Source organism: Oncorhynchus keta, chromosome 11 (genome assembly GCF_023373465.1).
Source record: "Oncorhynchus keta strain PuntledgeMale-10-30-2019 chromosome 11, Oket_V2, whole genome shotgun sequence".
Classification (NCBI taxonomy): Eukaryota; Metazoa; Chordata; class Actinopteri; order Salmoniformes; family Salmonidae; genus Oncorhynchus; species Oncorhynchus keta.
The window spans coordinates 38,913,864-38,941,503 of record NC_068431.1 but is presented as its reverse complement, the minus strand read 5'-3'; the positions used below and the strand labels follow the sequence as shown (position 1 = coordinate 38,941,503).

General features: G+C 41.5%; 2 protein-coding genes across 2 annotated transcripts; one reads left to right on the top strand and one right to left on the bottom strand.

The window, feature by feature from the left end:
* On the top strand, nucleotides 1–1,806 carry LOC118390226 (odorant receptor 131-2-like). Its single transcript, XM_035780574.1, has 3 exons — nucleotides 1–23; nucleotides 196–1,225; nucleotides 1,693–1,806. Exon 2 carries the CDS (start codon nucleotides 205–207, stop codon nucleotides 1,168–1,170), a length of 966 nt encoding a protein of 321 aa, XP_035636467.1. The 5' UTR covers nucleotides 1–23; nucleotides 196–204; the 3' UTR covers nucleotides 1,171–1,225; nucleotides 1,693–1,806.
* On the bottom strand, nucleotides 1,364–27,557 carry LOC118390224 (protein phosphatase methylesterase 1-like). Its single transcript, XM_035780573.2, has 14 exons — nucleotides 27,264–27,557; nucleotides 26,560–26,653; nucleotides 15,995–16,087; nucleotides 14,069–14,126; nucleotides 13,892–13,943; nucleotides 13,273–13,427; nucleotides 12,978–13,068; nucleotides 12,819–12,884; nucleotides 12,627–12,750; nucleotides 10,089–10,215; nucleotides 9,914–9,958; nucleotides 9,665–9,729; nucleotides 2,350–2,417; nucleotides 1,364–1,823 (listed from the first exon to the last, which is right to left on the bottom strand). Exons 1-14 carry the CDS (start codon nucleotides 27,347–27,349, stop codon nucleotides 1,820–1,822), a joined length of 1,128 nt encoding a protein of 375 aa, XP_035636466.1. The 5' UTR covers nucleotides 27,350–27,557; the 3' UTR covers nucleotides 1,364–1,819.
* Nucleotides 27,558–27,640: the final 83 nt, after the last annotated feature.

Here is a 27,640-nt window from a genome sequence, read left to right as displayed (position 1 = left end):
CCTCAGTCCTACCAATCACAAAGGTTTGTATTTCAGATTTCGGTGTACAGATCTATGGACTTGTTAGAACTGTCATCTCTGATATTTTTATATTTTTTACAGATTTTGAGTAATGTTAATCAGATAAACATTTCGTTTCTTGTAATAATGATGTTCTAATAAGTTCTCCTCTCAATCTCTTCTTTCTTTTCAAAGGCACTCAGTATGGCAGAAACCAATGAAACCTTTCAGGAGACTTTTTTTATATATGAACAGATGATCGTATTTGAGATGAATGAGAGGACTATGGTTAAAGTGGCAGTGGCAATCCTGATGGCTGTATTTTTTATCTACATAGATTGCGTGATGATTTTTGCTATGAGTAGCAGAATTACTTTTATGGAAATTCCCCGCTACATTCTCTTCACACATTTGCTATTAAATGACTCCATGCAGTTGCTGGTCAGCTGCCTTATGTATGTGTTTGCATTGGTTTATCTACGATTGGTAAAGGTTGTCTGTGGACTGTTTGTCATGTTTGGCAGTGGCATGTCCCGTGTTGCCCCACTTAACCTGGCGTTGATGTCTCTAGAACGCTATGCAGCCATCTGCTTCCCTCTACGGCATAGTGACATAGCCACACCCAAAAGATCTGGCATTGCCATTGCTGTCATCTGGCTTGTCATATTCATAAATCTTATAATTGATATGCTTTATTCTACAGTAAAAGATCCCGGCTTTTTTGTTACCCCGATATTTTGCACACGGCAGAAGTTATTCATTGCGTTGTGGCAGATGCAAGTGTTTCAGGGGTTCAATGCTTTTTGCTTTGTAGCTGTATCTCTCATTATCATTTACACATACATTGCCATAATTGTCACAGCCAGGTCTGCATCTTCTGACAAAATGAAAGCCAGTAAGGCCCACAAGACAGTGCTGCTGCACCTGGTTCAGCTGGGCCTGTCGCTCTCCTCTTTTCTGTACGCACCCATAGAAAGTGCACTGGCCAGTGTAGGCAGTACTACCATCTTTATTGACCTGCGATACTTAAACTTCCTCTTCCTCATCATCCTGCCAAGATGTCTGAGCCCACTCATCTACGGGCTGAGGGATGATGCCGTACGACCCCTGTTCCTACACTACTTAACTTGCAGAACTAGAAAGGTCAAGGCTGCTGTGATGATACAATAGAAGAAAACCTGGCACTATTTTTCTTCATGTTCCTTCAAGCCAGATAACTGACCGGGTAAGTTAAGACAATTGGGAGCCCATCGTCAGTCTGGTACACTGGCAGAATAGTCCCTAATGGGTGCCTCTGTTCACCATGGAAGTAAACAGTGCATAAACCAGACATGCAACAGACAGAAATGAAAAGATCTGTAGAAATTGTCCTAATGTATTTTTAATCATCATTCTTAAAATCCAACAATGTTATTAAACACATAGCACAACATGGAGTTACCCAACATTGAACAAGAAACATGCAAGCCATCACAGGAAAAGGAAAAAAAAGGTTGATTGGGATGGGTGAAACCAAATCCCTGCATTCTTAAAAAACAAAAAGTCATATTGGCAAAAGATCTACATGTACATTTCGCAAAGTAATAATTCATTTTTAAAAGATAATTTAAATGTAAGAACCAAAGTGCTGAGAATTTTGCAGTTGTACAGTGCTCAAGTTGATTTAATTTATCCCGATCTATTTTCTTCCAGTTGGGAGAAATTTGCAGAAGATGGTGTCCATGAGGCTCCAGGAAACTCCTCCATAAGTGCTGTTTGGGTCCAGGGCAAAACTGGGACTTTTCTATGTAGTTTACTATTTATTTGGATCCCATTCCCATTAGCTGTTACAATTTGACAACAAAAAAACAAGAACATGAAAGCATAAAAACACATGCATTTTGGTTTTCCTGTACCAGTTAGCATCCCATTAGATATCGAAAATAATTACCTATGTCAAAACAGACCTTATACAGTAACTACCAATATTGGTGTATCGTTAATCGTTACAAAACTTTATATTGAATGACGTCCATAATTTATGAGTTGATCTTTTAATGTACATATATATATACATTGAGGGTTTTGTTTTTTATTTGACAGAGGAGAGAGATAGAGTCACAAAGGCAGTGGGACAGATTTGTACCCCCGCCGACACTGGCAAGCATGTGTTGTAGGCAGCAGTCCTAACTGCTAGACCACCCAGGCCATAAATCATGTGATTTTAACAGTTCAGAGAAGCGATACATGTTTGTGCAGGTCTTAGCAATGAGATTGTACATTGACTATTGAACAAGCAGACTTAAAAGTAATAAACAATATTGTAAACAAATGTGTGATATGTTTCTATTCGAGTTAAATGAGTCTTACCACAGGAAACCCTCCTTGAGTTCAGTGAACTTGTGACGGACCATGAACGAGGCCAGAGCGTCTGCTACCTGGGGAAACAAAAGCAATGTGGGTTTAGTTCGCAGACTTTACTTCCCAGACATTGAGAATAAGGTTGGGCGGTATACCGTATATAACTTTATACACCAGTATTTATGCACGGACCGGTTTGGGTTTTTACATTGCCTTCTATAACGGTATTTGAATGTTTTATTTGTTAAATGTGATACGCCGTGTGTAACGTCCATTTGTACAGTTTACTCCGCTACTTGAATCACCCCTCTCCGCTCCCTCTCTCCATGCCCCTTTCCACACAGACCTAGTCCCATCCTGTCACTCAAGGAACGCATGTTGTTGCTTGACCATGAGACACTTTAGTTCAAGCTGCATGCTCAAAGCAGCACATGCAACAATGTTGATGACAATGATGCTGTTTGATGTTAATATAAATCCACAAGTGTTCTATAATTACAATATTAGTTTTTGATTCTTAAATCTGCAAACAGCTAGTGTGTATTTTCTTATTAAGTTAAGCTAAAACATGTTAGCCACTACTGATAATCGCTAGTTAGCTGGCTAAGGTAGGAGACTAAACTCAGCAAAAAAGAAACTTTTTTCAGGACCCTGTCTTTCAAAGATACTTCGTAAAAATCCAAATAAATCCAAATAACTTCAGATCTTCATTTAAAGGGTCTAAACACAGTTTCCAATGCTTGTTCAATGAACCATAATCAATGAATGAACATGCACCTTTGGAACTGTTGTTAAGACACTAACAGCTTACAGACGGTAGGCAACTAAGGTCACAGTTATGAAAATTTAGGACACTAAAAGAGGCCTTTCTACTGACTCTGAAAAACACAAAAGGAAAGATGTCCACGGTACCTGCTCATCTACATGAACGTACCTTAGGCATGCTGCAAGGAGGCATGAGGACTGCAGATGTGGCCAGGGCAATAAATTGCAATGTCCGTACTGTGAGATGCCTAAGACAACGCTACAGGGAGACAGGACGGACAGCTGATCGTCCTCGCAGCGGCAGACCACGTGTAACAACACCTGCACAGGATTGGTACATCCGATCCGAACATCACACCTGCGGGACAGGTACAGGATGGCAACAACAACTGCCCGAGTTACACCAGGAACGCACAATCCCTCCATCTGTGCTCAGACTGTCCATAAAAGGCTGAAATGAGGGCTTGTAGGCCTGTTGTAAGGCAGGTCCTCACCAGACATCACCGGCAACAATGTCGCCTATAGGCACAAACCCAGCGTCGCTGGACCAGACAGGACTGGAAAAAAGGGCTCTTCACTGATGAGTCGCGGGTTTTGTCTCACCAGGGGTGATGGTCAGATTCACGTTTATCATCGAAGGAATGAGCGTCACACCGAGGCATGTACCCTGGAGCGGGATCAATTGGGAGGTGGAGGGTCCGATATGGTCTGGGGCGGTGTGTCACACCATCATTGGACTGAGATTGTTGTCATTGCAGGCAATCTCAACGCTATGCATTACAGGGAAGACATCCTCCTCCCTCAAGTGGTACCCTTCCTGCAGGCTCATCCTGACATGACCCTCCAGCATGACAATGCCACCAGCCATACTGCTCGTTCTGTGCGCGATTTCGTGCAAAACAAGAATGTCAGTGTTCTGCCATGGCCAGCGAAGAACCCGGATCTCAATCCCATTGAGCACGTCTGGGACTTGTTGGATCAGAGGGTGAGGGCTAGGGCCATTCCCCCCAGAAATGTCCAGGAACTTGCAGGTGCCTTGGTGGAAGAGTGGGGTAACATCTCACAGCAAGAACTGGCAAATTTAGTGCAGTCCATGAGGAGGAGATGCTGCATTAAGTACTGCAGTGCTGGTGGCCACACCAGATACTGTTACTTTTGATTTCCCCCCCCCCCCTTTGTTCAGGGACACATTATTCCATTTGCATTAGTCACATGTCTGTGGAACTTGTTCATTTTATGTCTCAGTTGTTGAATCTTGTTATGTTCATACAAATATTTACACATGTTAAGCTTGCTGAAAATAAACGCAGTTGACAGTGAGAGCACGTTTCTTTAATTGCTGAGTTTATAAAACAGTATTAAGTACCTCAATGGACCGTAAAGGTAATCACTCCACAAACTATCACCGTGCCCTTAAGAAAAACACAAATATTATGGACACATTAGAAATAGTGGATATTTGGAGACTAAAAAACCCAGACCTAGTGAGATAGACCAAGGAGACTTAATCAAGCTAGTCATTTTGACTACTGTCTCTTTCTCTCTTGCTTCAAAGTTTTGATAGGAGACAGAATGTGATCGGATCATCATCTAATTGGCATTCACATAACTCTTATAGATTTTCCACGGGGATATTGGAAATTTAATTTAAAGTTTACTGGAGGATAACTTCTTTATAACTAAGACAAAATAATTTTAACTGAATTTTTCCAGTATAATATAGGTTCAGCAAATACCCTTATTGTTTGAGTTACCTTTAAAAGTCATTCAATTCAATATTCATCAATAATAAAAAAGCAGTTTCTGGCTAAAGAGACAAGACTAACAAGGTAAATCCATGCACTAATAGTACAGGTAGATATAAATAAAAACTACAGAGATACAAAATAAGTTAGAGGAAAAACAAAAATAACTTGAACTTTTTCAAGTACAATCTAATGTAATCGATTACAAAAATAAAGCAAAAGATCTGACAAATGCACAAAATTCTTCCTGAATCTTCAATACAGGAACGCTAGCAAAAAGAATATGCAGAAACTCGTTACTGAATACATAGTCATCTATGATTCTCCGAATAATATTTTAAAAGAGGAAGCTAATTATTTTAGGCAGATGTTCTGCTTTCTGTCTCATCCTCTCCCACTGAATGAAGATTATAGTAAGGAATTATTTCCAGTACTTAATTGAGGCTATTAAATCCTTTCAGTCTGGAAAAACCCCAGGGCTTGATGGCATACTGGTAGAGGTATATCAAGCCTTTTTTGATATACTAAAAGCCCCATTGTTAGATTGTTTTAAACTACTCCTATAGAAATGGCAGTCTGTCAGGTACTCAGCAGGAAGGTCTGAGTTCTCTTTTACTATAACAAGATGGCTCAGACCCAGATGGCAAATATAAAGATCCGGTCTATCTAAAAAACTGGAGGCCCCTTACACTTCAATGTTGTGATGCAAAAATACTAGCGAAATGCATAGCACTCAGAATTTAAAAAGGGTTTTACCAGGTATTGTTCATCGTGATCAGACAGGTTTTTTACATGGACAACTACTAGAAATAATAGAACATCATGAAAGCCAGGCCTGGTATTTATAGCGGATTTTGAAAAGGCATTTGATAAATTAAGACTGGATTTTATTTATAAAAGCCTGGATTTTTTCAATTTGGGTAATTCTCTTATAAAATGGGTAAACATAATGTAAGGCAACCCCAGGTGTAAAATAGTAAATAACAGCTACTTCTCAGAGAGTTTTGAATTGTCAAGTGGCGTTAAACAGGGGGTCCGCTGTCACCATATCTATTTGTTATGGCCATCAAAATGCTAGCTATTAAAAAAATCAGGTCTAATAACAACATTACAGGATTAGAAATCCAAGGATTAAAAACAAAGGTGTCCACGTATGCCGATGACTCAAGTTTTAGATTAAGTCTGGAAGCTAGATCCCTGCAAATGTCTCACTGAAGATCTAGATAACTTTTCTGTACTCTCTGGACTAAAACCTAATTATGGTAAGTGTACAATATTATGTATTAAATCTTAAAAAATACAACTTTTACATTACCCAGCAATTTACCAATAAAATGGGCTGATGGTGAAGTAGACATACTTGGTATTCATATCACAAAAGATAGAAAACTAGTAAAAATAGACATGTGCTGGTTGATAAAATACCTGTATTTATGGGAAAGATGTTTGAAAAGGGTATTTTGTTCTTAAATGATATTGTAAATTGGAATGGTAGAGTTTTGTCCTTCATGGAGTTATGAGAATTGTACAGGAAGGTTTGCTCAATCCAAGAGTACAACCAATTGATTAAAGCATTACCCCAAAAATGGAGGAGGTGGGTGGCAGCGGGAGGAGGAATGGGACTGGTCTGTCTGCCCAATATAAAGGATCATAACTGGCGGAGGAATAAAAATAATATAAATAGGAAAGTATACCAGCTTCATTTGAGGACCAGGATGTTGACAACTGTGCCATACAGATTGCAAATTAGTTGGGGAGAGATTTTTGATGTACCGATTCCATGGTACAGGGTGTATGAGTTGACATATAAAACTATGCAAATTCAAGACTTTGTGCTTTTCAGCTAAAATTATTATATAGACTTCTTGACACCAACAAAATATTTGGGGCATAAAATCATTGAAGCTCTGCAGATTTTGTTTTCAGGATACAGCATCAATAGACCATTTATTTTGGTATTGCCCTCAGGTAGCCAGTTTCTGGTCTCAGGAATGGCTGAAAATGCATAGCATTGATCTAAAATTGACCCAAGAAATAGTATTGTTAGGAGATCTGGAGAAAGTGGGCAAGTCCATTACTAATACTCTTAGCAAAAATATTTATCTTCAACTCGCAATCTGTGGATTCTATTCGATTAGATAGATTGAAATTGTACGTTAAACATCACAGCATAGTTGAAAGATATGTGTTGCGTAGAAATCCGAAGAGGGTGGCCAGCAGTGATAGATGGGATGGGCTGAGGGTGGCCAGCAGAGATAGATGGGATGGGCTGAGGGTGACCAGCAGAGATAGATGGGATGGGCTGAGGGTGGCCAGCAGAGATAGATGGGATGGGCTGAGGGTGGCCAGCAGAGATAGATGGGATGGGCTGAGGGTGACCAGCAGAGATAGATGGGATGGGCTGAGGGTGACCAGCAGATATAGATGGGATGGGCTGAGGGTGGCCAGCAGATATAGATGGGATGGGCTGAGGGTGGCCAGCAGATATAGATGGGATGGGCTGAGGGTGGCCAGCAGAGATAGATGGGATGGGCTGAGGGTGACCAGCAGAGATAGATGGGATGGGCTGAGGGTGACCAGCAGAGATAGATGGGATGGGCTGAGGGAAGCTGAGGGTTGGGATGTGGAATTGGAGACAAGCGGGAGTGGAGTTGCTGTGCGGGAGACATGATTGTCAAAGTAAAACATGTAAAAAAGTCTAAATAAACATAATAAAAAGTATGTTTGAATGACACTGATGGGCAGTGTTTTAACAACTAATGCCGGTTTGCCTGAGGCTGATGCCGTGCAGGTGTTTGTACACATGCATATACACACTCTCATTCCAATAAACAAATAGAACACACACATACCGTACATGTAATAGTGCCAGACATGCACACAAACATATACAGTTAGCATTGCTGTTATGATTTGAGTTGTCCTTGATGTCCTTTGTTAAAATAAAATCAAATGCTGTTTGCTGTTTTCTTCTGTCTTACTTTTTTCTCTTTAGTTCATTCGCTTGGATGTTGGTGCATTGGGGGGTTCATGGGGGTGGGGAATGGAATTATTATTATTATTATTATTATTATTATTATTATTATTATTATTATTATTAGGGGTATGACTGTGGGAGGGGTATCGAATGGTTGAGGAACAGCTCAACCATTCGGGGGGCATTTTTTGGCCTGGTGGGAGATCTGTCAACATGCCCTTGAGCTGGGAATTGACCCTGGATGCTTTTGTGTGTTGCTCTGAATGGGAGTCTGTTGGATGACTGGTATGATGTAGTTGTTGAGCGGCTTCACTGCAAGTACATTGTATGTTTCGGATATTCAATTAAAAATAAACGAGCTAATAAAAGTACTGAGTCAGAGCAAACGTAGCTAGCTAATACAGCCTGATACCAGTACTGGTGGAGGCCTAAATCAGCATGTTGTTTGTGCAACAGTATCTTCTTAATAGGCAAAGCATGAATATGTTGGATGTATGAATAAATATTTAATGTAGCCAAAGATTGTAGGGTCCCTGAGGAAACACTGAACATAACTTTGGTTCCTACCCTGTCACAATAACTCATCCATAGCATTTTCATTCGTTGTCATGTCAAACACTGTACTCAAAGTGCCCACTATTAATTATATTCTAACTATATAATTATAATAAATATTCTATTTCCATGATTCCAAAAGTTCACCCAAGTGTTTTTGATCTAAATCGCAACATTTGGTTAAAAATAAAGCCTAGTATTTTTGCCCATATCATGGCAGTGTGGAAATGATCTCAAATGAGTGCAGGAAATTATTTTAGGTTGAAGTTGAATTGAACAGTATTTAAAAAAAATATATATATATATTATTTCACCTTTATTTAACCAGGTAGGCTAGTTGAGAACAAGTTCTCATTTACTGCGACCTGGCGTATAAAACAAATGGAGAAAGACCCATTGAAATCATTTGGATTGTATGTCTTGCCACCCTAGGGTCACGCACAACTCAAAGCAAATTTAGAACTTCTATTAATCAAAAACATAAAATACCGTATTTTTTATTTTTTAAATAACATGATATTTTGGCCATATCGTCCAGACCTAATTGAGAATAGTATTTTGTGTGCAATATTACTTACCCTGGACCTTGACTATCGCAACAAAATGGGAAACAAAGACATGCCAACTTGAAGTCATAGTTTCATGTCAGGATTTGGATGAATGTACATTTAACCATTAATTCCACGTGGTTCAAATGAAAGTTTATTTGTCACGTGCGCCGAATAATACAACAGGTGTAGTAGACCATACAGTGAAATGCTTACTTACAGGCTCTAACCAATAGTGCAAAAAATGTATTCGGGGAACAATAGGTAAGTAAAGAAATAAAACAGTAAAAAGACAGGCTATAAAAGTAGTGAGGCTACATAGACACAGGGTTAAAACAGAAACAACTCAATGGGTTAAGTTTAGGCATTCATACCAAGTGGTCAAGGTTAGGGCTATGGTTTGGGGAAAGAATAAAATGTTTATATTAAAAATATATGTTTTAAAAAAGGGCTTTAATTTAGTATCATCAAGTACTCTCCCTGCTTGCTAGACAATTGTGAACTGCCGGGCACAGTGATCTAAGCAGCGTGCTCTGGATCTGAGCGTCGTGTGTTCCAGCCCAGAGCTCTGCCGTAGTTTTTCATTTTTGGGGTGAGCGCCGAGGACAGCATATATCGACATTCTCTTTTCAAACGTCCAAAATCGACATGCGTTTCTAGTAACCTGCCTGCACATGCACCAAGCAGTTGTTTAGCCTCATACCTTCATATCCAGACGGTTAAAACCCACTCACTTTTTCAGGGGCGTCCTCATGGACAGCATGGCCACACTGAGGGAGCACCTGCATCTGGAACTTCCCTGAACACAAACAGAACACAAATCTTCATGTGCAACACACTTCTATTGGATTTAAAGGATGTGACAGTAAACCAACAAGGAGTGGGTGGGGGAAGATCTACAGTGGGATTTCACGGTCACTATCGGTGCCATAATTGTAAACAACCAACCAACCTAACACACATTAATCTGAGGCCGTCCTCACCTTGCATCTGTCCAATTGTGAGATCTTTATCAAGCCTGTCCACACCTGTAAAGAGGGAAATGTTATATCAACCATGTGTGCTCTAGTCCAATGTCAAAGACAAAAAGGTATTTTAATTATATTGAAAACAATTTAAAGTCATGTGGATTAAAACTGACTTAACTAAGGGACTCACCAGCGAGCAGAAGCAGTTTTGGCACAGGGCAGGAGAGGAAGAGGGCAGACAATCCACTGAACCAGCCCTCCCAGTACTTCTCTGTCTTTGACAGATCAATCTGCCAGGTATAGAGGCTCTCCTTCACCTAAAGAAGGCCAAGAGACAGTTTATTTAACTAGGCAAGTCAGTTAAGATCAAATTCTTATTTACAATGACGGCCTACCCCAGCAAAGCCTTAACCCAGACGACACTGTACACACTACAACAGACTGTGTAAAGGTGGGAAATGTAATACACTTCCCCAATATGACATATGCACCCAGATGTATACATCAACTGGGTTGTTCCAAGAAGAAAATGGCCTTTTATATATTTTTTTCACCCCAGCACAAGGTGCATCTGTGTAATGATAATGCTGTTTAATCAGCTTCTTGATATGCCATACCTGTCAGGTGGATGGATTATCTTGGCAAACGAGAAATGCTCACTAACAGGGATGTAAACAAATGTATGCACAACATTGGTGAAATAAGATTTTTGTGCTCATGGAAAATTTCGGGGATCTTTTTTAACTCATTAAACCAACACTTTACATCTGTATACATTTTTTGTTCAGTATAAATAAAGGCTCGCTAAGGGGCCAAAATTCAGTATTTTGACATCTCTCCATCAACACTCACTTCCAGGAAGATTTGAACCAGAATTGAAAAGCCCTAGTTATTTTGCGGCTTTCGATTAATTTCTTATTTATTTCATCTGATTAGTTATTAATTTGTCCCTCATTTTATGGTCACCCCTGTAACGTGAACTGAACTCTCATTTTAATATGGTAAAACCATTCATAAAATTAAAAAAATGTCTAAAGAAACAAGTTACACTTCTCGACATGCACCGCATTTGTGGAATGGCCCAGCCACTAATGCCTAAGAAGACTCGTGCATACAAACCCACCTGAATAAATACAGTACATTCGGAAAGTATTCAGACCCTTTCCCCACATTGTTGCGTTACAGCCCTATTCTAAATGTATTAAATAAAACCTTTTCCCATCAATCTACACACAATACCCAATAATGACAAAGCAAAACAACATTTAGAAACGTTAGCATTCAAAATTTTAAAAACAGAAATACCTTATTTACAATAAATAATCAGACCATTTGCTATGAGACTCAAAATTGAGCTCAGGAGCATCCGGTTTCCATTTTATCATCCTTGAGATGTTTCTACAACTTGATTGGAGTCCACATGTGATAAATTAATTGATTGGACATGATTTGGAAAGGCACACACCTGTCCATTTAAGATCCTACAGTTAACAGTGCATGTCAGAGCAAAAACCAAGCGATGAGGTCGAAGGAATTGTGGGAGAACCTTCAAGAAGGACAACCATCTCAGCAGCACTCTACCAATCAGACCTTTATGGTAGAGTGGCCAGACAGAAGCTACTCCTCAGTAAAAGGCACATGACAGCCTGCTTGGAATTTGCCAAAAGGCACCTAAAAGGACTCTCAGACCATGAGAAAGAAGATTATCTGGTCTGATGAAACCAAGATTGAACTCTTTGGCCTGAATTACAAGCGTCACGTCTGGAGTAAACCTGGCACCATTCATACGGTGAAGCATGGTGGCGGCAGCATCATTCTGTGGGGACATTTTTCAGCAGCAGGGACTGGGAGACTAGTCAGGATCGGGGGAAAGTACTGAGAGATCCTTGATGAAACCTGCTCCAGAGTGCTCAGGACCTCAGACTGGGGTGAAGGTTCACCTTCCAACAGGACAATGACCCATAGCACACAGCCAATACCATGCAGAAGTGGCTTCGGGATAAGTCTCTGCATGTCCTTGAGTGGCCCAACCAGAGCCTGAACTGGAACCCGATCGAACATCTCTGGAGAGACCTGAAAATAGCTGTGCAGCGAAGCGCCCCATCCAATCTGACGGTGCTTGAGAGGATCTGCAGAAAATAGGAGAAACTCCCCAAATACAGCTGTGCCAAGCTTGTAGCATCATATCCAAGAAGACAGTCATGGAAATTCAGTACTGAGAGAGACTTGGTCTTGGTCATTTCTTCAAACAATAATCTTTTTTTAATATCGATTAATTATTGCAATAATGAGACCGTCAGCCCACAAGTCTTGATGGACTGTTAGGCGGAGAGTCTAGCCTTCACAGACTATGCAGTTTTCCTATAGCTGATACCAAGATTGCTTAGTCAGTCACTTCTAACCTTCCCATAAGCCACCTTGGTTATCTACACAGGATGGCATTTTACTTAGCTTCCAAGATGGCAGGAAGATGAGACCGTGTGTGTTCTCTCAAATTTTTTATATAAATTTGTAAAGATTTCTAAAAACCAGTTTTGCTTTGTTATTGTGGGTCAGTGTGTAGATTGAGTGGGGGGGAAATGGTTTAATCAATTTTAGAATAAGGCTGCAACGTAACAAAATGTGGAAAAAGTCAAGGGGTCTGAATACTTTCCAAATGCACTGTAGGTATAAAATGTAGTTTCTTTTTAAAACAACAACATTTCCCACTAATCAGCTCAGCCATGACCTCTTGGTCGTCCTCCTTCTTTCTCTTGTGATTGGATTCTCCTTCCTCCTCCTCCTCCTCCTCTTCAATGATGACTTCACCAATGCTTTTGGAAACACCTGGACTGTTAAGGGGTTCCTCACATCTATGGAAGAGGTAAAGACTTATTTAGTTACAGGTCCTGAACAGTCACATCTGAAAGTCCAGACTTACTTTTTCACCTGGCCTCCCATGGACACCCGGGCTGACTCAACGTTTCGGATCTGTCCACTCTTCACACTGATAGGGGATGGACAAGTTCAGAGAACACATTACTTGGATTATGCTCTATTAGTAAAGCATTTGAGTATTTTTATATAGACAGCATCTCACCTCCACTCAATGGCATTCTCCACAGACTTAAAGGTCTTTGGTCGACTCCTGAGGAAATTCTGCATACTGTTCAAGGCATCCATTGCAGTGCCTGAATAAATAACACAAATATGATTAACTAATCAGTCAATCAATAAATTGATGAATACGCCTAGCTGTGTCATATCATTTTACTAGAAGCATATAAAACAATGAATTAATCAATTCTCTTTTTTCAGCTCCCCAATTGCTGCTTGTTTGATCATCAAAAGTCCCGATCATGGGACAAAAAAAACAACACAAGTACTATACTCACCTTCCACAACGTCAATGACACAAAGGCCAAGTAACGACGGCACGTGGTTGGCTGCAGCGGTATGAACTGCTATAGCTCCACCCATGCTGTGTCCAATCATCATGATCGGAGGCGGGTTTTCTCCATAGAGTGCCTCAACCACTTTACCAATGTCCCTGGTGGAGACAACACCAGCATCAACCTGGTAAGATCGATCTCACTCATACAAACCAGCCTTAACCAGCTCCTCAAACAACCAGACAACAGAATATGGACAATATAGGAATCTCTGTCCCTTAGTTTCCAGAGCAGAGACGTCAGTTTCTTCCCACTGGCACTTTGTTGATATAAACACTATGTTGGGGATGCAGCAAGCCTGTTTTCTCCTTGCATCAAACAGTGGGAGGCAGCAGCAGATGGTTCATCTGACTCAGTCCTCTCTCTCCAGCAGGTTCTCTTCACCCCCCTGCAGTACACCTACACCACTACCTCCTGTCCTGTCCTGTTCCCTCCCATACCATCTCAACAACACAATACCTCCCTCATCACTCGCCCTGCAGAACACTCATCTCTGAATGACAGAGCGTGTGGGTAATTTTATCTGTAAATGTTAGTAGCCAAAATATTCCTGACAACTTACTTGGCCATTGTTTCCGCTGAGAGATCGTCAGAATTCTTTACTTTGGTGTCACCTGTGTGGGACAGAAAATTGTATTTAAAAAAAATATATACCAAAAAAAAAAATACTATTGAGACAATTGAATGTGAGGTAACCAGATGAAATGTGTGTTATCATGAGGAAGAGTTAGCCACTCACCATGGGCCCTGAGGTCCATAGCCACCACCCTGCAGTTAATTCTGCTGTATATCACCTCCTGAAAACACAAACCAACTCTGTGTAAACTGTTAACTCTGGCCTGAATGCAGTGTCAATCTGTGCTATAAGGCAGGTTCACAAACATCCTGCTCCATATTCAACAGTCACTTAACACAACCTTAAATGCAAGACATGTTGTGATGGTACAGTGGTTCCTCCTTTAAAAAGTTGCATGATACTGCAGCACACCTTGCAGGCTGCTGCAGCATTCTATGGCATGTTATTTAATTGTCAGCCATTTTAAGTTATTACAAGTTAGTGCTAGTTTGACCACCAGTGCAACTTTGAGAAGCATTTAATAGTCTCCCATATTGGCATTACTAGATAATTGAAAACCTTTTTTGTAATAACATAGTATATGGGATTGATTAAGAAATGTGGCTTAATTAATTAGATTCATATTATGGTGTTTATATTCCGAGAAAGACGAAACCCTCAGGGTTTCCATTAGAATGGAATGGAAAATTTTGGAAAAATATTGTGCTGTTCAACGTGACGGTCGGTAGTAGGCTACAGCATAAGAGGATTGGAGGATTCTAAATTAATATCTAAGGGGCATAAAATTTCCACACCCTAATTGTAGTGTAAGCAATACTCATTTCGCCTATGGCAGGCATATGGTAAATCTAAAAATATGTTTTTCAATGACGTGACTCTCCGCTAATAATTACATTTAGAGGATTTTACATTGATATCTAAGGGGCATTTTCTGTTAGCATCTGTGAGAATATCTAAGGGGCTTTTATATAATTCTAAATTAATTCATTTTTAAAAATTGCTCGTCTAAAAAGTAAAGATATTTTGGAGATTTCGTTTTCATTTAACCTAGAGTGAGTGAGAAAAATTATTATTATTATATTAAAAAGGCAATTCTTGAACATGGGGTGAAACATTCTCACTAATTTGTAAATAAAGCCAGTTTGCCATTTAGAATACATTTATTTCAGGAGAAACCTAACTTGATTATTTAGCATACATCACTTGCTTATATTCTGTCAACACATATCTTAAAAATATAATTGAACATTTTAGCTTCTCCATGCTTGTCTCAGAGCAGCGCAAAACAGTGCTGAAATAGACGTCCACAGCAGGAAGGCGCATACACACATTATATATAAATATATATAAATGATATTTTGGAGATTGTCATTTTCAAAAGAAAGACAGTGAGCAATTGTAATCTGAATAAAAGGCCAAAATAATATTTATAAAGGCCAAAATATAGCTCTGCTAATAGCCATAATGATGCTGTACAACGTGACCATGTGTGTTTGAAAGAGTATTTTCCAGTAAGCAACAATTTCTATGCCTTCATTAGACAACCTTGTTCCAATATTTCTGTATTTCAGTGATATTTATTCCCATAGTAATTCATTATGGATCAATAACTAAAATCAACATCTGCATTTTGAAAGAGTATTTCTATCATTATTTTATTAATGACAATATAAAGATGCTGATGAAGAAATACAGTACAATATGTTTTAAATTTAGATAATAAAGCATTTTGAAAATATAAGCCACCTGCATGTTTATTAGGCTACTGTGCAGTCTGACAAGTAAACATAGCCTACAATACACACAATTCAGTTTCACTGACAGCCGCAATTTATTGTTTTTTTTTTTTTCAATTTATGTCACCCATTCATTGTCAGAGACACAGTAGGACCCAAAAGCAGAATCAGAACTAACTCCCCCTTGTGCTGGTCTGGAGCAATGACGTGGTGACACAGGGTACCGTACTACATCACAAATTACCTCCAAGTCCCGCAGCGTAATGTTGCAACATTTAAAGGAGGAACCACTGTAGTGTGTGTACATAAAACAGGATGGGTGCTCTATCTGGTATTTGATAGTATTACTCACAGTGAACACGGCCCAGGAGAGAGCAGAGTGGCCTCCTCCATGGAGCAGTAGAAGCACAGGACCATGCTGGCCACTGCTATAGATTCTGAACGTGTGCAGAGTAGTCAAGGAATACAGAGTCTAGACACATCAGGGCTTCTGTTAAAACCCATAAAACTTGCCAGGAGAAGAAAAATCCTATGGCAAAACAATACTTTATATTCATTGATGGAAATACCAATTGATGGAAATACAGTAGACCCTCATGCTTATCGGTCTATAGGATAATTTCCACAACTTTGTGGAATTCAGCCTCGAGTCATCATGTATCTTATTTATCCAACAACTATCACAACTAAAGTAAAAAAGACAGTCCTCACACTGTCAACTGCGTTTATTTTCAGCAAACTTAACATGAGTAAATATTTGAATGAACATAAGATCCAACAACTGAGACAAACGGAACAAGTGCCAAAGACATGTGACAAACAGAAATTGAATAATGTGTCCCTGAATAAAGGAGGGGGGTCACAATCTGAAGTAACAGTCAGTATCTGGTGTGGACACCAGCTGCATTGAGTACTGCAGTGCATCTCCTCCTCATGGACTGCACCAGATTTGCCCGTTGCGTTGAGATTGCCTGCAATGACAACAAGCTCAGTCTGAGGATGCTGTGATACACTGCCCCAGACCATGACGGAACCTCCACCTCCAAATTGATCCCTCTCCAGAGTAGTAACACTCATTCCTTTGACGATAAACGTGAATCTGACTATCACCCCTGGTGAGACAAAACCACGACTTGTTAGTGAAGAGCACTTTTTGCCAATCCTGTCTGGGTCCAGCGACGGTGGTTGTGTGCCCATAGGCAACGTTGTGCCGGTGATGTCTGGTGAGGACCTGCCTTACAACAGGCCTACAAGCCCTCAGTTCAGCCTCTCTCAGCCTATTGCGGACAGTCTGAGCACTGATGGAGGGATTGTGCGTTCCTGTTGTAACTCGGGCAGTTGTTGTTGCTATCTGACAAGTTAACATAGCCGACATACAATGCATACTAGAGGCCAACCGATTAATTAGGGCCGATTTCAAGTTTTCATAACAATCGGTAATCAACATTTTTTTACACAGATTATGGCCGATTACATTGCACTCCACGAGGAGACTGCATGGCAGGCTGACTACCTTTTATGCGAGTGCTGCAAGGAGCCAATATAAGGTGCTAGTTAGCATTAAACTAACTTATAAAAAAACAATCTTAACAATCACTTGTTAACTACACATGGTTGATGATATTACTAGTTTATCCTGCGTTGCATATAATCAATGTGGTGCCTGTTAATTTATCATTGAATCACAGCCTACTTCGCCAAATGGGTGATTTAACAAGAGCATTCGCGAAAAAAGCCCTGTCGTTGCATCAATGTGTACCTAACCATAAACATCTACACCTTTCTTAAAATCAATACACAAGTATATCATTTTAAACCTGCATATTTAGTTAATATTGACTGCTAACAAGAATTTCCTTTAACTAGGGAAATTGTGTCACTTCTCTTGCGTTCTGTGCAACAGAGTCAGGGTATGCAGCAGTTTGGGCCGCCTAGCTCGTTGCGAACTGTGTGAAGACCATTTCTTCCTAACAAAGACAGCCAACTTCGCCTTATCATTTATCGCCCTCCAGGTTCCCTCGGAGAGTTCATCAATGAGCTTGATGCCTTGATAAGCTCCTTTCCTGAGGACGGCTCACCTCTCACAGTTCTGGGCAACTTTAACCTCCCCACGTCTACCTTTGACTCATTCCTCTCTGCCTCCTTCTTTCCACTCCTCTCCTCTTTTGACCTCACCCTCTCACCTTCCCCCCCTACTCACAAGGCAGGCAATACGCTCGACCTCATCTTTACTAGATGCTGTTCTTCCACTAACCTCATTGCAACTCCCCTCCAAGTCTCCGACCACTACCTTGTATCCTTTTCCCTCTCGCTCTCATCCAACACTTCCCACACTGCCCCTACTCGGATGGTATCGCGCCGTCCCAACCTTCGCTCTCTCTCCCCCGCTACTCTCTCCTCTTCCATCCTATCATCTCTTCCCTCTGCTCAAACCTTCTCCAACCTATCTCCTGATTCTGCATCCTCAACCCTCCTCTCCTCCCTTTCTGCATCCTTTGACTCTCTATGCCCCCTATCCTCCAGGCCGGCTCGGTCCTCCCCCCCCGCTCCGTGGCTCGACGACTCATTGCGAGCTCACAGAACAGGGCTCCGGGCAGCCGAGCGGAAATGGAGGAAAACTCGCCTCCCTGCGGACCTGGCATCCTTTCGCTCCCTCCTCTCTACATTTTCCTCTTCTGTCTCTGCTTCTAAAGCCACTTTCTACCACTCTAAATTCCAAGCTTCTGCCTCTAACCCTAGGAAGCTCTTTGCCACCTTCTCCTCCCTCCTGAATCCTCCTCCCCCCTCCTCCCTCTCTGCAGATGACTTCGTCAACCATTTTGAAAAGAATGTCGACGACATCCGATCCTCGTTTGCTAAGTCAAACGACACCGCTGGTTCTGCTCACACTGCCCTACCCTGTGCTCTGACCTCTTTCTCCCCTCTCTCTCCAGATGAAATCTCGCTTCTTGTGACGGCCGGCCGCCCAACAACCTGCCCGCTTGACCCTATCCCTCTCTTCTCCAGACCATTTCCGGAGACCTTCTCCCTTACCTCACCTCGCTCATCAACTCATCCCTGACCGCTGGCTACGTCCCTTCCGTCTTCAAGAGAGCGAGAGTTGCACCCCTTCTGAAAAAACCTACACTCGATCCCTCCGATGTCAACAACTACAGACCAGTATCCCTTCTTTCTTTTCTCTCCAAAACTCTTGAACGTGCCGTCCTTGGCCAGCTCTCCCGCTATCTCTCTCAGAATGACCTTCTTGATCCAAATCAGTCAGGTTTCAAGACTAGTCATTCAACTGAGACTGCTCTTCTCTGTATCACGGAGGCGCTCCGCACCGCTAAAGCGAACTCTCTCTCCTCTGCTCTCATCCTTCTAGACCTATCGGCTGCCTTCGATACTGTGAACCATCAGATCCTCCTCTCCACCCTCTCCGAGTTGGGCATCTCCGGCGCGGCCCACGCTTGGATTGCGTCCTACCTGACAGGTCGCTCCTACCAGGTGGCGTGGCGAGAATCTGTCTCCTCACCACGCGCTCTCACCACTGGTGTCCCCCAGGGCTCTGTTCTAGGCCCTCTCCTATTCTCGCTATACACCAAGTCACTTGGCTCTGTCATAACCTCACATGGTCTCTCCTATCATTGCTATGCAGACGACACACAATTAATCTTCTCCTTTCCCCCTTCTGATGACCAGGTGGCGAATCGCATCTCTGCATGTCTGGCAGACATATCAGTGTGGATGACGGATCACCACCTCAAGCTGAACCTCGGCAAGACGGAGCTGCTCTTCCTCCCGGGAAGGACTGCCCGTTCCATGATCTCGCCATCACGGTTGACAACTCCATTGTGTCCTCCTCCCAGAGCGCTAAGTACCTTGGCGTGATCCTGGACAACACCCTGTCGTTCTCAACTAACATCAAGGCGGTGGCCCGTTCCTGTAGGTTCATGCTCTACAACATCCGCAGAGTACGACCCTGCCTCACACAGGAAGCGGCGCAGGTCCTAATCCAGGCACTTGTCATCTCCCGTCTGGATTACTGCAACTCGCTGTTGGCTGGGCTCCTTGCCTGTGCCATTAAACCCCTACAACTCATCCAGAACGCCGCAGCCCGTCTGGTGTTCAACCTTCCCAAGTTCTCTCACGTCACCCCGCTCCTCTGCTCTCTCCACTGGCTTCCAGTTGAAGCTCGCATCCGCTACAAGACCATGGTGCTTGCCTACGGAGCTGTGAGGGGAACGGCACCTCAGTACCTCCAGGCTCTGATCAGGCCCTACACCCAAACAAGGGCACTGCGTTCATCCACCTCTGGCCTGCTCGCCTCCCTACCACTGAGGAAGTACAGTTCCCGCTCAGCCCAGTCTAAACTGTTCGCTGCTCTGGCCCCCCAATGGTGGAACAAACTCCCTCACGACGCCAGGACAGCGGAGTCAATCACCACCTTCCGGAGACACCTGAAACCCCACCTCTTTAAGGAATACCTAGGATAGGATAAGTAATCCTTCTCACCCCCCCCCTTTAAGATTTAGATGCACTATTGTAAAGTGACTGTTCCACTGGAGGTCATACGGTGAATGCACCAATTTGTAAGTCGCTCTGGATAAGAGAGTCTGCTAAATGACTTAAATGTAAAATGTAAATGTAATGCAAAAGGGGGATGATTTAACAAAAGCGCATTTGCGAAAAAAGCACAATCGTTGCACGAATGTACCTAAACATAAACATACATACATTTACATTTACGTCATTTAGCAGACGCTCTTATCCAGAGCGACTTACAAATTGGTGCATTCACCTTATGACATCCAGTGGAACAGCCACTTTACAATAGTGCATCTAAATCTTTTTAGGGGGGGGTGAGAAGGATTACTTACCCTATCCTAGGTATTCCTTGAAGAGGTGGGGTTTCAGGTGTCTCCGGAAGGTGGTGATTGACTCCGCTGTCCTGGCGTCGTGAGGGAGTTTGTTCCACCATTGGGGGGCCAGAGCAGCGAACAGTTTTGACTGGGCTGAGCGGGAACTGTACTTCCTCAGTGGTAGGGAGGCGAGCAGGCCAGAGGTGGATGAACGCAGTGCCCTTGTTTGGGTGTAGGGCCTGATCAGAGCCTGGAGGTACTGAGGTGCCGTTCCCCTCACAGCTCCGTAGGCAAGCATACCTTTCTTAAAATCAATACACAGAAGTATATATTTTTTTTTAAACCTGCATATTTACTTAAAAGAAATTCATGTTAGCATGCAATATTAACTAGGCAAATTGTGTCACTTCTCTTGCGTTCATTGCATGCAGAGTCAGGGTATATGCAACAGTTTGGGCCATCTGACTCGTTGCGAACTAATTTGCCAGAATTTTGCATAATTATGACATAACCTCATATGTTATGTAACAGCAATATTTAGACTTATGGATGCCACCCGTTAGATAAAATACGGAACAGTTCCGTATTTTACTGAAAGAATAAACGTTTTGTTTTCTAAATGATAGGTCATTAATATGGTCAAATCTGTAAACTAATGCTTGTATTTCTGTGTGTTTATTATATTATAATTAAGTCTAGGATTTGATAGCGCAGTCTGACTGAGCGGTGGTAGGCAGCAGCAGGCTCGTAAGCATTCATTCAAACAGCACATCCCCGCGTTTGCCAGCAGCTCGTCCCAATGTTCAGTGTTTATGACTTCAAGCCTATCAACTCCAGAGATTAGGCTGGCAATACTAAAGTACCTATTAGAACATCCAATAGTCAAAGGTATATGAAATATAAATGGTATAGAGAGAAAGTCCTTTAATAACGACAACCTAAAACTTCTTACCTGGGAATATTCAAGACTCATGTTAAAAGGAACCACCAGCTTACATATGTTCTCATGTTCTGAGCAAGGAACTTAAACGTTAGCTTTCTTACATGGCACATATTGCACTTTTACTTTCTTCTCCAACACTTTGTTTTTGCATTATTTAAACCAAATTGAACATGTTTCATTATTTGAGACTAAATTGATTTTTATTGATGTATTATATTAAGTTAAAATAAGTGTTCATTGTTCATTCAGTATTGTTGTAATTGTCATTATTACAAATATATATATATAAAAAAATTGGCCAATTAAATCTGTATTGTTTTTTTTGCTGGGTCCTCCAATAATCGGTATCGGCGTTGAAAAATCATAAATCGGTCAACCTCTAATACATACTGTAGTAAACATGGGAAAGTGCCTAATTCCTTACATAAGGGAGAGCAGGCCATGTCCATACTTTCCCGGTGACCTCAAGTACCCTCAATAATGGCTGAAATAGAGAATGCGGGCAAGCGGGAGACCGGGGTTCAATTCCCCGATGGGGAGTATGGAGTAGGCTGTCCCTGTAAATAAGAATTTGTTCTTAACTGATTCCATGTGTGTTATTTCATAGTTGTGATGTCTTCACTATTATTCTACAATGTAGTGTTGGATTCAACATTTTGAACATTGAGATATTAAATAAATGATAGAGAAGAAGTATAGAATATTAGGAGTGAAAGAGACGACTGGGTTTTAGGTCAGAAGTTAATGGTTTTCTGTAGAAAGCCAGATGGCGTTGGAATGTGTTGGGGGAAGGGAGGAGAGCACTGCGTTGATACAGGAAAGACAGATTGACATCTGTGGATTAGGTAAGGTCAGGAGGTGAGGTCAGATCCCCTTAAGGGAGTAATAAGGGTTTGGTATCCTGTTACCCTTTTCCTGTTGAACCAAAAGATGTAAGGATTGGAGGGAAGGAGGAGTGTCTTAAGTGGGATGTATATAACTGTGATGGTGAGAAATGTTTTGCTGTCTGAACACAGCTGTACAGAACCTTTGGGAAGTATTAAACTTGGTTAAGCTTCTCTAGTGTCCGTGAGTCATTTACTCTGAAAAATAAGAACCTAGCAGTAGAAAAATAGTAAAAATAAAGAAATCCTGGAATGAGAAGGTGTCCAAACTTTTGATTGGTACTTGCTTAATTAATTTGATTAATTACAGAAATGTCACAACAGTTGTTGTTGTACCGGTCCCACAGGTGTGATGATCGGATGTACCGATCCTGTGCAGGCATTATTACACATGGTCTGCCACGGAGAGGACATTCAGCTGTCCATCCTGTAACGCTGTTTTTGGCGTCTCACAGTACGGACATTGCAATTTATTGCCGTGGCCACATCTACAGTCCTCATGTCTCCTTGCAGCATGCCTAAGGCACGTTCCTGCACATGAGCAGGGACCTTGAGCATCTTTCTTTGTGTTTTTCAGAGCCAGTAGAAAGGCCTCTTTAGTGTCCTAAGTTTTCATAACTGTGACATTAATTGCCTACCGTCTGTAAACTGCTAGTGTCTTAACGACCGTTCCACAAGTGCATGTTTATTAATTGTTTATTGTTCATTGAACATGCATGGAAATCAGTGTTTAAACCCTTTACAATGAAGAGCTTTGAAGTTATTTGGATTTTTACTAATTATCTTTGAAAGACAAGGTTCTGAAAAAGGGACATTTCTTTTTTTTGCTGAGTTTGTGCACAACATACAGAACCAATTTTAAATGGATATTTATTTTGCTTCTCCATAGCCCATAAATTGAATAAAAATTGTAAAAGCAATTGCCTGTTAAGAACAGTTTCAGTGCATAATAAAAAAAAGCTACCATTTTTATTGGTAATTGAAGCACCATTAAACTGCAGGCAACAGGCTATCAGCGCATCACCCACTACTTTACAATGTGAACTGGAAGCAGTATGCATTTTGAAAAAAAACAACTAGTTCATTGTTTGAAACCTGAATGTTTTACTTCATATGCGGCATGTCTTAGCTTGCTTCAAAGCAGCCTATTTCTGCAGCGTATCTCTAAAGCGCTCCACCAATCAGAGTGGTGACGAGAGTGGACAGACAGAAGCCACACCAGAACTGAGTACTGAGAGATCCATGATGAAAACCTGCTCCAGAGGGCTCAGGACCTCAGACTGGGGCGAAGGTTCACCTTCCAACAGGACAACGACCCTAAGCACACAGCCAAGACAATGCAGGAGTGGCTTCGGGACAAGTCTCTGAATGTCCTTGAGTGGACCAGCCAGAGCACGGAGTTGAACCTGATCTAACATCTCTGGAGACACCTGAAAATAGCTGTGCAGCAACGCTCCCCATCCAGCCTGACAGAGCTTGAGAGGATCTGCAGAAAAAACTAATGGAGAAACTCCCCAAATACAGATGTGCCAAGCTTGTAGCATCATACCCAAGAAGACTAGAGGCTGTAATCGCTGCCAAATACCTAAGTAAAAAGCTATAACGTAACAAAAATGTGGACAACGTGAAGATGCACTGCATCTACCGTAGCTTTGATTGGACTGTCTATATCATACTTTCAAAATTTTAGCAGGCAACCAGTCTTCATGAATCATGTCAACAATCTACTGGCAAATCATTTTCAACCTTGACATAAATTTAGATAAAACGTATCGGTGCTCATCGGACAAACATTAAACAACAAGTTGGAAATCGCAAATTCAACAATGAGTGGTTTGGAAGGAATCAGTGGCTAACTGCAAGCGTTGCAAAGCAATCACTATTTTGCGTCCCCTGCCTGCTATTCGGTGGAGGGAGTGTGGTCCAAGTCTCAGTTTAAGGGTGTCTTTTTCAAGCTTTAAGGATTAACATTCACATGCAACACTATGAACCAGAAAAGGTTGAATAGATTGGTTATGCTGTCAATCTAGCATGACTTCTGCCACATTCAAAACAATGGGAAACTCAGAACTGGGTAATTTCAGACTTCAGTGAGTTCAAGACAACTGGGAACTCTGGAAAAAAAACTAGCTCCAACTGGGGAAAATACGTTTTGAACGGTGATCCAACTCAGAATTCCAAGTCATGAACTCAGGCCTCTAGTTTTTTTCCAACTTCCCAGTTGTCTTGAGCACCACAAATACAGAATGCAAAACTTTGATGACAATGTTTCATGACAAAATTTGCCCAAAAGATGGAGCACTGCACCAACTTCCTGTTCAAGTGAGTGCAGCACAATGATGAATCCAAAAAGGTCTTGTATGCTGCTGCATTATTGATATGCCAAGGAGATACGTATACTGTAGCTAGGAAAGTAATACTAAGTGTATGTTGTGTAGTAAGCTGTTAGTAGCCCATGTGCCTCACCCTAATAATTTAGTCCCTTTCCCCCTCAGAATTTAGCCTACTATTCTGACTTGGTGGTGCACATGTAGCCTATAGCATGTTTTAGAGAAATGGTATCATCAAATATTGAAAGCTTTCATTGTCTGCTTATACGACCCAACCCCGTTATTTATACCACGGTTCTGACTTGGTGTACAGGGAGAAAACTAAGAATGGCCCATGTTCTGAATTCTGTCGCTGTACATTTCAAAAGTCCCGAAAAAAAATAGTTATATTGACTACGCCCGTCTTAGCTCACTCATCAATGTCCTAATCAAAATTACAGATGGCCTCTTATCTCCTCATCATTCCCTTATGCCTTAGTTTGTACATCTCAATTGTAAGTAGAAATTAAGCAAGTCATCTATATCAGCTGTTTTTTTTATTTTAAAGGCAGTAAATGAGGCTAAATGAACTGTTTCGCTGCCAGACAAGGCTCTGCTGAAAGCCAGGTGTAGCAGTGGTGAGAAATCACGCCATGGTGCTGAAAAGAAAGCTCGGCTATTGGGACAGCTTTACATAGGCCCTAACAGTTTGTGGGCACCGTTTGTCACCTTTATAGTGAAATTAATTTATTGTTTAGTGGCTTTGCTGGCATGCATAAGTATATAAAAAATAAAAAATAAAAAAATGTTAAAGGAATTTGCCCCACCAAGATTTACATGCCAAAATTACCACTGTTCAAGGCACATTATCTTCACAAATATTTAAGATACTGTTCACTGACAGCAGCAACTAAATAATCACCTGGGACTATTGGCACCGGCGCTGTCAAAATTGCGGGCACCCCCAAATAGGCATAGGTCTACGAGTTTATGATTTAAAACAATTCACAGCTATTTTTCTTTTTATAAGTTAATGATTATCGATTCCGTAATATTTCCATTTACTTTAGTATTGGATCCACCGCTATGCCATTTCTCTCCTGTTCTATTGGTTTTCATCTCAACTTTCTATTGATGTCGAGAAGCCAAAGGCACCATACTGTACTAGTCATAATAGTAACCCATCCTAGTTGTTGTATCTTAAGATTAACCCTCTATTCTAAGTTTCTAACATATGGAACCGCTATAAGTTTGCTGTTTAGAATGTTGTTTTCCCACAAATTGCATTTTGGCAATTGCTTGAAAATGAAGTTTTATTGGCTGCTTCATCACAGGAGTTACACATTAACACATTAACATAATCTAAATGTGATGCATGTCATTCTGAGCACCATGGGTGGATGCCCTAATGGGTTCTTAAAGGCACTGCATGGTCAATCTGCAGTCTGTATTGGCCGTGCAGCATTTACAGCCACTGCAGAAGGCAGGGCATTCATACCTCTTGCACTTCGAAGAGAAGTGCAGAGCTGTTGTCAAGGAAGTGAGTTTGTGCTTCCAGGACCTCCTGCCCCCACCTACTGTCAACCAATCATGTCAATGCAGAGCTATATGGAGCCCACTGCATTGTTACAAAATGTGGGCAGCGCATGGTGATGCAGTACTCAGCAATTAACACATCCTCCATATGGAGTCTCCGACCACATTTTCAGTTCAAGCATAAATTGTCTTACAATTTAAATGTCTCAAATGGCCGGTAAATTAAAATCTTCCCGGTCACGTTGTCCAGTGCCACATTATATGCTCATGATGCACTGGATCAGGATTTACACACTGTATGAAAGGCTTTGTATTATTTTTCAAAAATAAGATGCATTATTCATGGTTCTATTCAATGTGTAGAAGTACAGTAGCAAGCTTATGGTCTCCGCAGTAAAGGATATATCTTTGCCGTTATCGTTTTCCACTTCAACATCTTCCATCATTTCAAAGTATTGACTCCAGGACAGAGGGGAGAAGTCTCTCTTCCGTCCAGGTCTGTCTCAGGTGGAGTACAAGAAACACGAAGATTACACTGTTTGTTTAAAATAGTCATTCCTACATTATCCTCTCGTTCAAGCCCAGTAGTACACACTCAAATAACAAAAGTGATGAATATGGAGGCAGCACAACCCATAAAAGAGTCGTAGCTAGAAAGCTTAGCAACTGCTTTCAGAACGGTCACTGGACTCAAGTTACTGATGATGACAGCCTTCTGACCTGTCAAAACCAGCTGTCTGTCGCACTTGAATGGAACAACAAGTGAATAAGAGCATTGTTCACGACAAGATACTATAATTGAAACGCCTCACTAGTTTCAGTACCAAATGTCAACTGTCAGATAGATTGAACGGTTACTTTAGCTAGCTTGCTAACGTTACCCATTTAGCATGCTAACGTTACCCATTTAGCTTGCTAACGTTACCCATTTAGCTTGCTAGCAATGTTGTGAACTTAGGCTAGCTAGCTTTGCCACAGTTAAAAATAGAAAGAGACTGTTGTTGGCTCATGTTAGTTAGCTATGCATTCTCCAGTTGCAGTGCTTAGTCACAACTATCAGAGAAAACCTCGCCAAGCACCCCAACTACTGTACTGACTATGAACTCACCCCATTCTCATTTTAGACCCAGACTGCAAACCTCCTGGCACGGGAGGTCTGGAGGCTAACAAATTCAAATGCAGCTGTTTCTCCATTGAGTCGAACGCGGGGCCAAGGCTGTTCAGTCAACTACCAAATCTTGCCCCTCCTTCTAACCAACCATACGCTACGATTTTTCTTCCAATACCGGGTAGCTTTTTCGCAGCAACAAATTGAAAAGAAATCTGCAAATGCAGCTAATATTGTTCTCATTTCACGACACAACCAATCCTCTCCCACAACTCATTTGCCACATTGCACTCTGGGATATGTCTGCACACTGTACACTATTCTCAACTAAAACACCGAGATACAGACATACAAAAACTGCATTTCCCAGAAAACGT

Bases quoted from the DNA above. Each gene is read 5' to 3' on its own strand.
- LOC118390224 (XM_035780573.2), bottom strand. From the start codon at position 27,349: ATGGAGAAACAGCTGCATTTGAATTTGTTAGCCTCCAGACCTCCCGTG. The intron at 14,127-15,994 runs GTGAGTAATACT...TTGTGTTTTCAG, and splicing joins TCTCCTGGGCCGTGTTCACT to GAGGTGATATACAGCAGAAT. The intron at 13,944-14,068 runs GTGAGTGGCTAA...TGTCCCACACAG, and splicing joins TATGGACCTCAGGGCCCATG to GTGACACCAAAGTAAAGAAT.
- LOC118390226 (XM_035780574.1), top strand. From the start codon at position 205: ATGGCAGAAACCAATGAAACCTTTCAGGAGACTTTTTTTATATATGAA.